The 13,125-nt window shown below is 42.5% G+C and overlaps 1 protein-coding gene across 1 annotated transcript; it reads left to right on the top strand.

The window, feature by feature from the left end:
• Window positions 1-137: 137 nt before the first annotated feature.
• On the top strand, window positions 138-11,497 carry LOC311141449 (AP-3 complex subunit mu-2). The gene is made up of 9 exons (XM_084176786.1): window positions 138-218; window positions 742-1,019; window positions 1,269-1,440; window positions 1,729-1,866; window positions 2,008-2,093; window positions 5,965-6,098; window positions 8,859-9,066; window positions 9,257-9,401; window positions 10,078-11,497. Exons 2-9 carry the CDS (start codon window positions 747-749, stop codon window positions 10,176-10,178), a joined length of 1,257 nt encoding a protein of 418 aa, XP_084032912.1. The 5' UTR covers window positions 138-218; window positions 742-746; the 3' UTR covers window positions 10,179-11,497.
• The last annotated feature ends 1,628 nt before the right edge of the window (window positions 11,498-13,125 follow it).

Below are 13,125 nucleotides of genomic sequence, written 5' to 3' on the forward strand. Positions count from 1 at the left end.
CCAATTACAATTGAGTTCCGAGTGGTACTGACAGGCACGAACATCCGCGCTATGGACCAATCACTATTTGGAAGACGAGGGCATTCTTGCTTTTTTTCCGTCTCCGATTGGTCCTGCATGGTGTCAGATTTCTCGTCATTCAGCCAGCTAACGGAGAATAAGGGACGGCCTTCTCTAATCTTTCATTGAAAAAAGGCGAAGGCGAGACGAAAACACCGGTAAGTAATTAGAGGTTATAAATGTAAGGAATAGCACTAAAATATTGAGCGCAAACCATGAATAATTCCGTTTTCGGTATTCATCATCGCTGTATGACGGTGCTCGCCTGCTGTCACAAGACAACCGTGAGGAGGGGGGGTCTGATGTACGGATGTTGTAAGGTCGTAAACAGAGGCAGGCCTATCTTCCAGTAAAATACCATATATTACCATCAACTATAGTCATCTTATTACACAGGTTTGTGTGCATGCAGGTAACCTACCGATAGTACGGCCGCCCACGGCGGAACTTGATAGCACAGCCGAATATTTAATGAAATGGTGTCGCCTGTGACCGGTCCTATACCTTTCTCCACCTTACAAGTTACATTGTCACTCCTCATAGATGTATGTAGATATTGAGAGTACCACAAGCGTTGTGTAACTCAGATTATATTGTATTCCAACTGCATGGGATGGTATAGCTAGAACCGTTTTAGAGTCGCTAGCTAAATATTTGTTATTTTTCTGTTTCACCCTCCAGCCAAAATGATCCACAGTCTGTTCCTCGTGAACTCCTCGGGGGACATTTTCCTGGAGAAGCACTGGAAGAGCGTTGTGAGCCGCTCCGTGTGCGACTACTTTTTCGAGGCGCAAGAGCGTGCTAGCGAGCCGGAGAACGTGCCCCCTGTCATCCCGACCCCCCACCACTACCTAATCAGTGTGCTCAGGCACAGCATTTACTTTGTGGCAGTGATCCAGAGCGAAGTGCCACCACTCTTTGTCATTGAGTTCTTACACAGGGTGGTTGATACATTCCAGGTTTGTACTTGGACTTGGTATACTTACTTTTCATCCATTTGCTTTCACATGTTCAGGCAGTTCATCACCACCAACTAGGTCTACCTTGCAATGTAAAAATCTGTTTCTTTGAGTTACTGATTGTCTTATTGTTAAGTTACCAAGTGTTGTAACTTTTTAAATGATGTAAGTCATTTATCTTCTCACTCTCCATTCCCTCTACTGATCCCTCCTTCCCTTGCCTCTAACTCCCTTCCTCCCTGTTGTCAGGACTACTTTGGGGTGTGCACGGAGGCAGCGATCAAGGACAATGTGGTGGTAGTATACGAGCTGCTAGAGGAGATGCTGGACAATGGTTTTCCCCTGGCCACAGAGTCCAACATCCTCAAAGAGCTCATCAAGCCGCCCACCATCCTGCGCACAGTGGTCAACACCATCACAGGTACCTGAACATTACGAAGTCTGCCTCACTATGTCATCACTTTTTCCTGACCATAACAACCTCAACACCCTAGTACTACACCAGGCAACTTGACCAGAAGAAACTCAGGCCCCTAGTCATGACATATAAATGTTCATCAATAGTTATATTTATTTACAGATTATTGGCAGCGGGCATTGGCTATGATATGTTTTTAAACTTTGCATTTAGACACCTGTCACTGTACACAACTATCTGAATGTATACATCCTGTTTGTCTTTCATTATGTTTGACTGTTCTGTTTGTAGGCAGCACCAATGTAGGGGAGCAGCTCCCTACTGGACAGTTGTCCGTGGTGCCATGGCGACGCACTGGAGTGAAGTACACCAACAACGAGGCCTACTTTGATGTAGTGGAGGAGATTGATGCCATCATCGATAAATCAGGTATAGTATGCATACTGCCCCATCATGCTCTCCATTAAAATCTGTCCTGACTCATTAAAAACAACAGAATCACAGAACTTGACATTCTGATTGACTCGTTCTCTTTCTCCATCTCTCTCTATTTCTCTCATACACTGTTAGGCTCCACTATCACAGCAGAGATCCAAGGGGTGATTGACGCCTGTGTGAAACTGACAGGCATGCCTGACCTCACTCTCTCGTTCATGGTGAGTCCTCTCTTTCTCTCTCTCTCTAGCCCAGGGGTGGGTAATCAATTTGGCTCGAGGGCCACATTGGGATTTCAAAATTCAGCGGAGTGACGCAAATATTTTTTGGGGGGCCAATTTGTTTTGGCAAAAGCATTACGGCCCAGAAAAATTGCAGTTATTTTAAAATATAGGTCCATTATAATTTTTGCATACTTTCTATCTGTACTGAACAAAAATATAAACGCAACATGTAAAGTGTTGATCCCATGTTTCATGAGCTGAAAGAAAATATCCCCGAAAATGTCCATACTCACAAAAAGCTTATTTCTCTCAAATGTGAACAAATTTGTTTATAACCCTGTTAGTGATAATTTTTATTTTGCCAAGATAATCCATCCACCTGACAGGTGTGACATATCAAGAAGTTGATTAAACAGCATGATCATTACACAGGTGACCTTGTGCTGGGAACAATAAAATGTGCACTTTTGTCACACAACACAATGCCACAGATGTCTCAAGTTTTGAGGGAGCGTGCAATTGGCATGCTGACTGCAGGAATGACCACCAGAGCTGTTCCCAGAGAATTTAATGTTCATTTCTCTACCATAAGCTGCCTCCAACGTCGTTTTAAAGAATTTGTTAGTATGTCCAACCGGCCTCACAACCGCAGACCACGTACAACCACGCCAGCCCAGGACCTCCACATCCGGCTTCTTCACCTGTGGGATTGTCTGAGACTAGCCACCCAGACAGCTGATGAAACTGAGGAGTATTTCTGTCCGTAAGAAAGCCCTTTTGTGGGGAAACGCTCATTCTGATTGGCTGGGCCTGGCTCCGAAGTGGGTGGTAAATAATGTATTGTGTCATTTTGTAATCACTTTTATTGTAAAATAAGAATAGAATATCTTTCTGAACACTTCTACATTAATATGGATGCTACCATGATTACGGATAATTATGAATGAATAATGATGAGTGGGAATTACAGATGCACAAATATACTACATGACAAAATGCTTGTCGAACATCTCATTCCAAAATCATGGGCATTAATATAGAGTTGGTCCCCCCTTTGCTGCTATAACAGCCTCTACTCTTCTGGGAAAGCTTTCCAGTAGATGTTGGAACATTGCTGCGGGGACATGCTTCCATTCAGCCACGAGCATTAGTGAGGTCGGGCACTGATGTTGGGCGATTAGGCCTGGCTCGCAGTCGGCATATCAATTAATCCCAAAGGTGTTCGATGGGGTTGAGGTCAGGGCTCTGTGCAGGCCAGTCAAATTCTTCCACACCGATCTCGAACAAACCATTTCTGTATGGACCTCGCTTTGTGCACGGGGGCAAGTCATGCTGAAACAGGAAAGGGCCTTCCCCAAACTGTTGCCACAAAGTTGGAAGCACAGAATCGTCTAGAATGCCATTGTATGCTGTAGCATAAAGATTTCCCTTCACTGGAACTAAGGGGCCTAGCCCGAACCATGAAAAATAGCACCAGACCATTATTCCTCTTCCACTGAACTTTACACTTGGCACTATGCATTAGGGCAGGTAGTGTTCTTCTAACTTCCGCCAAACCCAGAATCGTCTGTCGGACTGCCAGATGGTGAAGTGTGATTCATCACTCCAGAGAACGCGTTTCCACTCTCCAGAGTCCAATGGAGGCAAGCTTTACACCACTCCAGCTGACGCTTGGCATTGCGCATGGTGATATTCGGCTTGTGTGAGGCTGCTCGGCCATGGAAACTCATTTCATGAAGCTTCCGACGAACAGTTCTTGTGCTGGCGTTGCTTCCAGAGGCAGTTTGGAACTCGGTAGTGAGTATTGCAACCGAGGATAGACAATTTTTACGCGCTTCAGCACTCAGCGGTCCTGTTCTGTGAGTTTGTGTGGCCTACCACTTTGCAGCTGAGCCGTTGTTGCTCCTAGACGTTTCCACTTCACAATAACAGCACACACAGTTGACTGGGGCAGCTCTAGCGGGGCAGTAATTTTAAGAACTGACTTGTTGGAAAGGTGGCATCATATGACGGTGCCACGTTGAAAGTCACTGAGCTCTTCAGTAAGGCCATTCTACTGCTAATGTTTAGCTATGGAGATTGCACGGCGGTGTGCTCGATTTTATACACCGGTCAGCAACAGGTGTGGTTGAAATAGCCGAATTCATTCATTTGAAGGGGTGTCCACATACTTTTGTGTATATATATATATATAGTGTATCATGCCCCAAAAACATGCAAACCTCCTACCATTACCCATAACAGCGGAGGTTAGAGTTATTTTTTTTTGGGGTGTGATATTTATGCCTCTAACTTTCTCACTCATCGTTATTCTGGATTTGTTCACACACACACACATACATACATACACACACACACACACACACACACATACAGTTGAAGTCGGAAGTTTACATACACCTTAGCCAAATACATTTAAACTCAGTTTTTCACAATTCCTGACATTTAATCCTAGTAAAAATTCCCTGTCTTAGGTCAGTTAGGATCACCACTTTATTTTAAGAATGTGAAATGTCAGAATAATAGTAGAGAAAATGATTTATTTCAGCTTTTATTTCTTTCATCACATTCCCAGTGGGTCAGAAGTTTACATACACTCAATTAGTATTTGGTAGCATTGCCTTTAAATTGTTTAACTTGGGTCCAACGTTTCGGGTAGCCTTCCACAAGCTTCCCACAATAAGTTAATTTTGTCCCAATCCTCCTGACAGAGCTGGTGTAACGGAGTCAGGTTTGTAGGCCTCCTTGCTCGCACATGCTTTTTCAGTTCTGCCCACACATTTTCAATAGGATTGAGGTCAGGGCTTTGTGATGGCCACTCCAATACCTTGACTTTGTTGTCCTTAAGACATTTTGCCACAACTTTGGAAGAATGCTTGGGGTCATTGTCCATTTGGAAGACCCATTTGTGACCAAGCTTTAACTTCCTGACTGATGTCTTGAGATGTTGCTTCAATATATCCACATAATTTTCCTTCCTCATGATGCCATCTATTTTGTGAAGTGCACCAGTCCCTCCTTCAGCAAAGCACCCCCACAGCATGATGCTGCCACCCCCGTGCTTCATAGTTGGGATGGTGTTCTTCAGCTTGCAAGCATCCCCCTTTTTCCTCCAAACATAACAATGGTAATTTGACCAAGAATGATGGAGTGTTGCATCAGATGACCTGGCCTCCTCAATCACCCGACCTCAACCCAATTGAGATTGTTTGGGATGAGTTGGACCACAGAGTGAAGGAAAAGCAGCCAACAGGTGCTCAGCATACGTGGGAACTCCTTCAAGACTGTTGGAAAAGCATTCCTAGTGAAGCTGGTTGAGAGAATGCCAAGAGTGTGCAAAGCTGTCATCAAGGCAAAGGATGGCTACTTAGAATCTCAAATATAAAATATATTTTGATTTGGTTAACACTTTTACAATGTAGAAAATAGTAAAAATAAAGAAAAACCCTTGAATGAGTAGGTGTGTCCAAACTTATATATATATATATATATATATATATATATATATATATATATATACACACACACACACTCCCCTACGTATTTATTTGGACTTCTACATGAATGTGGATGCTACCATGCGGGCCGGATCCGCTCTATCCAATCATTTATCTCCACTCCTGTCCCCTGCAAATAACCGATCACTCTCTGCCTCTCCGTATGAAATACTCATATTTTTCATATTTTTGATCTTTTATATAACTGTAGATTTCCTGTCCGTTTCTTTTTCTTCCTCTTTCTCTGTCTTGATAACAGTTTTTAAACTGTGTTGTATTGAATAACTGTGTCAAAATGGTCCTGTCTGTTTCTCTGTCAATCCCACTCTCTTTCTCTCTGTCTTGATACCCCTGTTTGATCCTGTCACCAGAACCCTCGTCTGCTGGATGATGTGAGCTTCCACCCGTGTGTGAGGTTCAAGCGCTGGGAAGCGGAGAGGATCCTCTCCTTCATTCCCCCAGACGGAAACTTCCGGCTGCTCTCCTACCACGTCAGCTCCCAGAAGTCAGTAGCTCTGTTCTCTTCTAGTCTTCTGCTCGGCTTTCTCAGGCTTTACAGTATTATACCACATACAGTGCCTTGGAAAAAGTATTTTCCCTGTTTATGATTTTCTCTATTTTTGCATTTTTTTTTTATACTGACTTCAACCAAAACCTAATATTAGATAAAGGGAACCTGATTTTACAAATAACAAAAAAAATGATACTTATTTAATTTAGTTAATTAACAAAGTTATGCAACACCCAATTCCTCTGTGTGAAAAAGTAATTGCACCCTTACACTCAATAACTGGTTGTACCACCTTTAGCTGCAATGACTGCAACCAAATGCTTCCTGTAGTAGTTGATCAGTCTCTCACATCACTGTGGAGGAATTTTGGCCCACTCTTGCATGCAGACCTGCTTTAACTCAGCGACATTTGTGGGTTTTCAAGCATGAACTGCTTGTTTCAAGTCCTGCCACAACATCTCAATTGGGATTAGTTCTGGACTTTGACTAGGCCAGTCCAAAACTTCAAATTTTTTGCTTTTTAACCATTTCCATGTAGACTTGATTGTGTGTTTTGGATCATTGTCTTGCTGCATGACCCAGCTGTGCGTCAGCTTCAGCTCACAGATGGATGGCCTGACATTGTTCTGTAGAATTCTCTGATACAGCGCACTCACTACCAAGATCCAAACTGCCTCTGGAAGCAATGTAAGCACAAAAACTGTTCATCAGGAGCTTCATGAAATGGATTTCCATGGCCGAGCAGCCGCACACAAGTCTAAGAACACTGTGCGCAATGCCAAGCATCAGCTGGAGTGGTGTAAAGCTCGCCGCCATTGGAGCAGTGGAAACACGTTCTCTGGAGTGATGAATCACGCTTCACCATCTGGCAGTCCGATGGACGATTCTGGGTGGATGCCAGGAGAACGCTACCTGCCCGAATGCATAGTGCCTCCTGTAAAGTTTGGTGGAGGAGGAATAATGGTCTGGGGCTGTTTTTCATGGTTCAGGCTAGGCCCCTTAGTTCCAATTAAGGGAAATCTTAACGCTACAGCATACAATGACATTCTAGACAATTCTGTGCTTCCAACTTTGTGGCAACCGTTTTTGGGAAGGCCCTTTCCTGTTTCAGCATGACAATGCCCCCGTGCACAAAGCGAGGTCCATACAGAAATGGTTTGTCGAGATCGGTGTGGAAGAACTTGACTGGCCTGCACAGAACCCTGACCTAAACCCCATCGAACACCTTTGGGATGAATTGGAATGCCGACTGCGAACCAGGCCTAATCACCCAACATAAGTGCCCGACCTCACTAATGCTCTTGTGGCTGAATGGAAGCAAGTCCCTGCAGCAATGTTCCAACATCTAGTGGAAAGCCTTCCCAGTAGAGTGGAGGCTGTTATAGCAGCAAAGGGGGGACCAACTCCATATTGATGCTCATGATTTTGGAATGAGATGTTTCACGAGCAAGTGTCCACATACTTTTGGCCATGTAGTGTACATTTTTGCCTGTCTGCCCTAAAATGCAAAGTTTAAAAACATATCATAGCCAATGCCCGCTGCCAATAATCTGTAAATAAATATAACTATTGATGAACACATACAGTATGTCATGACTAGGGGCCTGAGTTTCTCTTGGTCAAGTTACAGTACTGTGAAAAAGTATTTGCCCCCTTTCTAATTTTCTCTACTTTTGCATATGTTTTATACTGAATGTTATCAGATCTTCAACCAAAACCTAATATTAGATCATGGGAACCTGAGTGAACAGTTCTTGTGCTGACGTTGCTTCCAGAGGCAGTTTGGATCTCGGTAGTGAGTGTTGCAGCCGAGGACAGATGATTTTTACGCGCTTCAGTACTCGGCGGTCCCATTCTGTGAGCTTGTGTGGCCTACCACTTCGCGGCTGAGTCATTGTTGCTCTTAGACGTTTCCACTTCTCAACACTTACAGTTGACCAGAACAGCTCTAGCGGTGCAGAAATTTGACAAACTGACTTGTTGGAAAGTTGGCGTCCTATGACGGTGCCACGGTGAAAGTCACTGAGCTCTTCAGTACGGGCCATTCTACTGCCAATGTTTGTCTATGGAGATTGCATGGCTGTGGGCTCGATTTTATACACCTGTCAGCAACGGGTGTGGCTGAAATAGCCGATTCCACTAATTTGGAGGGGTGTCCACAATTTTGGCATAACATGCACACACCTCTGCTTGCTTCCCAGTTTTTTAATGTTTACTTTTTCTTGTTATTGTCTTAATTTTAGTCTCCACCCATTAAGGTCAACAAGGTATTTCAAAGTAAATTGACATTGTAGTTGTGGCTCAAACCTAAACTAGTTTTAAAATGTTAGCTAGATGAAGACCTGTGTTTGGTTGGATGTTACATGAATGATTGAATGGATGTTTTTATTATCAAAACATCCATTTGACAAAGCCTTAAGATGTAAGTAGTATAGTGTCAGGAACATAGTGCAGTACCGTACGTGTTTATAGATTGGATTATTATCCCTTCTGGTTTTGCTTTGGAAAACCCAGGAACAATATTTGGCACCAACGCCAGTATGGCCCTGACATTTACATTATATATCCACATTTTTAGTTAGAAGTTTAAAATGTTGAAAGTTGTAATAACAATGTAACAAACTGACATCTGAGCAGAAAATGATTCACTTGTTTTATTCAGTACTAGTCACTCGCACACTTTGTGTTCAGTGTGCTCTGTGATGTTTTTCTCTCGGTGTCTGTCCTAGCTGTTATTCTGTGTCTGCCCCTCAGTCTGGTGGCCATCCCAGTGTACGTCAAGCACAACATCACGTTCAGGGAGGGTAGTTCTCAGGGCCGCTTTGAGCTGACCCTGGGCCCCAAGCAGACCATGGGGAAGGGAGTAGAGGCTGTTCTGGTCAGCAGCCAGCTGCCCCGCGGAGTCCTCAACACCAACCTCAACCCTACCCAGGGGACATACACCTTCGACCCTGTCACTAAGGTAAGGTGGTGGGAAAGGGAGTGTGTGTGCAGAGATGGACTTAACCGACCAGTTTGTGGTGTATGCTGTGAACTGAAGGGTATGTAATCATACATTCCGTGGGATGGTTGATTCCTCCCCCCACCCACCTCTGTGTATTCATAATAATACCCTTCTCCCTGTGTGAGGATATTGTGTTGTCCCTATGCAGCTCCTGTCGTGGGACGTGGGTAAGATCAACCCTCAGAAGCTGCCTAGTCTGAAGGGCTCTATGAGCCTGCAGGCAGGGGCCTCCAAGCCAGACGAGAACCCTACCATCAACATCCAGTTCAAGATCCAACAGTCGGCCCTCTCCGGTAAAACACACACACACACGCACACACAGACAGGTAGCCTCGAGGTTAGTGTTGGGCCAGTAACCGAAAGGTCGCTGGTTCGAATACCGGAGCCGACAAGGTAAAATATCTGTCGCTGTGCGCTTGAGCAAGGCCCTTAATCCTAATTGCTCCAGGGGGGCTGTACAATGGTGACTCTGACCATGACCCCACTCCCCGCAGGAGTCTCAGGGGGAGTTGGGATATGCAAATAAAACATTAACAGGACGAATATAAGCACCCCCAAAAATTATTATTATTAGTATTATACAGACACCTTATCATAATTGGTTATTACACTCTAGAGTAGAAGTTGCCACTTAGCAGCTGATTTAGTATCAGTTTACTTTACCCATATTCTTAGCCGTAATCATTTTAGGGAATAAAGAAATATCTAACCCTAGATCAGATCTTTATTAATCTTCTATCTACTAACTCCATATTACACAGCATTCTCAGCAGACAGTCACATGACATCCACACAGCTCATTCACAGTGACAGCTTTTACCATTAGATGGAAACAAGATACTTAATCTCTATTTAATCTATATGATCCTCAGAGGTTTGCATCTGTTTCCAAAAGGGATATACATGTAGGTTATTTCCCTTGCAGTGGCCAAATCAATTTTTTATATGATTTTACTTGTTCTTCTCCAGGACTGAAGGTGAATCGGTTGGATATGTACGGGGAGAAGTACAAACCATTCAAAGGCATCAAGTACATGACCAAAGCTGGCAAATTCCAGGTCCGGACATAGAGGCTGGGCTCGCCACTCTCTGGCCTCTGCACCACAACCACTACTGTACAACGGAGAGGAGGGGGGGGGGAGAGAATAAATATAGGGAAGGGGGTGGCTATGGTACATTCCCTGTGTAAATGCATTTCAGGATTTATCCACACAAACTGTGGGCTCTGCTGTCTAACTGAACTACTACAGAATGTGACACGACACACAAAAGCCTCTTTAATGGAGTTGTTTGCACAGTCAAATGTGTTATTTAAGTGGCCACCAGTCTCAATGTAGCTACAGCTCTTGTAGTAGGCGTAGAATGGGTATCTGTGTTGTATGTCATTTCTGGTTCTCTTTCCAAGCTCTTTGCTGTCCTTTGAGTTCCTCTTGTGAGTGAGAATGGCAGGCAAAACGGTTTGTGTGCTTCCCTCAGGTGTGTTACTACTGTCTACTGCTAGAACCTCTCTTCTCATGCTTCCATCGATTCCTTATAATCAACAGCCCAGAGTTTCTTCTGGTCAGGTCACATGACCAGGAAAAGCTCCTGGCGCTACTTATATTACATTCCTTATGTTATCCCTCTGTCCCCTTGGTATTTTCTCCCTTCACTTATTCCAAAACTCCCCGTTTCCTTAAATTTTCTTCTAAGTCCTCTGAACCATATTTATTTATTTGTCTGTCATCAACACTGAAGTCAACACACTGGAGTTTGAGAATGTGACATGAAATCCCTTCCCCTGAATCATGCACTACCATACTCATTGTTCTATCAACAGTTAGTACTGTATGTATAACCATGTCCTTCCAAATCAAATCTAATGGTTGTAGTATGTTACTGCTTTTCTCTCTTTATATCATATAAGGTGTCATGTTGAGCACCTTGCTGTGGCTTACCTGAAGTTTTATCCACCTTAATCCCTCCTGATTACTTTTTAATTATTATTTATTGACCAATGATTGATCAGCGACTGAATCCTGATCCAAGCACCAAATCTTATACTGTATAGCCCTATTAAATAATGCAGCACAGATTTATCTTTTTTACTCTATAGTGAATTCTACAGAGGCTTGTATTTAAGACCACCATAAAGACCAATAAGATGAAACATGCTGGCCCTTTATTATGTTATTGAAGCTGTGACACACAGTGGCCTGGCTGGCTTTCCTCTTTGTAGGTATGTTCTCTATACTGACTGACATACTACAGTTTGATGGTAACGATGGGTTACCCTATCAAGAATGTTAAAGGTTTGCGTTTGTGTTTACAGCTTTTGTGTGTCTGTCAAATGCATTCAAACTGAGTTTTACAATGGTATGATATTAAAGATTTAAGAATTTATATGATATACCCTGAATTATCCAGTCCATTTTTGTCCTCTCAGTTAGTGGATACTTTGTAACTACTACAATGTAGTCAGTGTAGATCTGGCTGTTACCAACTTAAAGAACCACATTTTTCTACATGTCTGTAACAACAAACACATTGAGTATTATAAGAGCCCATTTATGAAGATGTATGGGAGGTTTGATGTTTTTGGTTTGATGAACTAAATGATGAACAAATGTTGTGGGGTGTGGTTCTTTTCTACCCCACATCATAGGTAGGCTACAATGAACATTACTCTCAAATTATTATATCTTTGAGAGATATTCCAAACTTAACATTTAGACAAATAGCCCACACCAATTACTATTATGGACTAGGCTGTGGAAAATGCCATCATGGCAAAAACCAATCATAATTTTGATTAGGACATAGACCATCTCATATTTGTTTTCTTAGCATCTGAAAAGTAATCCCATGATTTATAATTGATGTCATTTCATGTTTAAATTTTATTGAGGGTTTGTGTAAAACGTAAAAAATGTGTCCTATCTGAGATGAGAATGACGTCATGGGGAGAAGAGTTAACCCTGTCGTTCCACTGTTTGTATCGAACTCCATTCCGTAATTTGCTGATCACTTTAACCTCCACAACGTTTCTGCTCTCCTTTTCTTCCTTCTCCTCTTCGTCTTTTAACTCTAACCAGACCTCGGACCTTCAACGAGTCACTAAGTGAAAAACTGTGTCAAATAAGTTTTAAGACAGTCGCGCATTTTCTCTGAAAGTTTATTGGCTACATTTTGTTTTTATTCTGGGAGTTGAGTTGCTTTTGATGTTACTTTTCCATTGCAATTTTTTGTACAACCTTTCTCATTATTATCATTCACCTTCGAATAACTTTTCAATAATAATATCTAGAGCTAAGCCTTTGAAGAGGGAGTTTATGCTGTTTTTTTGTTGTTTTTTTAAACTTTATCTAAGGTGAAAAATCGAGGCATTTAAAGACCCACCCGTCAAACGTGGTATGTATCCCATCTCTTGAGATATTTCTCTATTTCATTTCGATGGCCATCAGCCTTTCCAATAGCCTAACAGCTTGTTGTCAAAATAAATATGGATGTGTATTCCACCTAGTGAAAGTGAGTAGTATCTCACCAGTAAAGCAATTAGTCAAATACACATTGGGGCCACTGATAAACTCCATAATTAGTTGTGTTACTTCACACATGCCTTAACAGATTTATGTGTTCTGTTTGACAGATAAGGTTTATGTAAATGTGATGATCCCATCTAATTGTGTATTGTTTTATCTTATGTTTTTCTCACTTTCATCCTTCAATCATTGTTCTTGTCTATTAGCTACCTGGGGTGATGTTTTAAAAGTCTTTATTTTATGTTTTTTCCTCTCCAACACCTTTCACTGACACTTCAATAAACTATAGAAAAAGTGTTTAATACATGAGTTATAACCATCATTGTTTATAATAACGGATTGTGTAACAGTCTTGTGCAGCGCTTGCGTTTGCCTCCAGTTAAAGCAACCGGTATAAATTGCTGAATAAGCCATGTGCTTATTTGGGAAGTAGGGTAGTGGAGCGCGTGTTGCATTGTGGCAACGTTCCATTGTATCTGATTCTGCACAATACTTT

Source organism: Coregonus lavaretus, assembly GCF_964263955.1.
Source record: "Coregonus lavaretus genome assembly, chromosome: 14".
Taxonomy (NCBI): Eukaryota; Metazoa; Chordata; class Actinopteri; order Salmoniformes; family Salmonidae; genus Coregonus; species Coregonus lavaretus.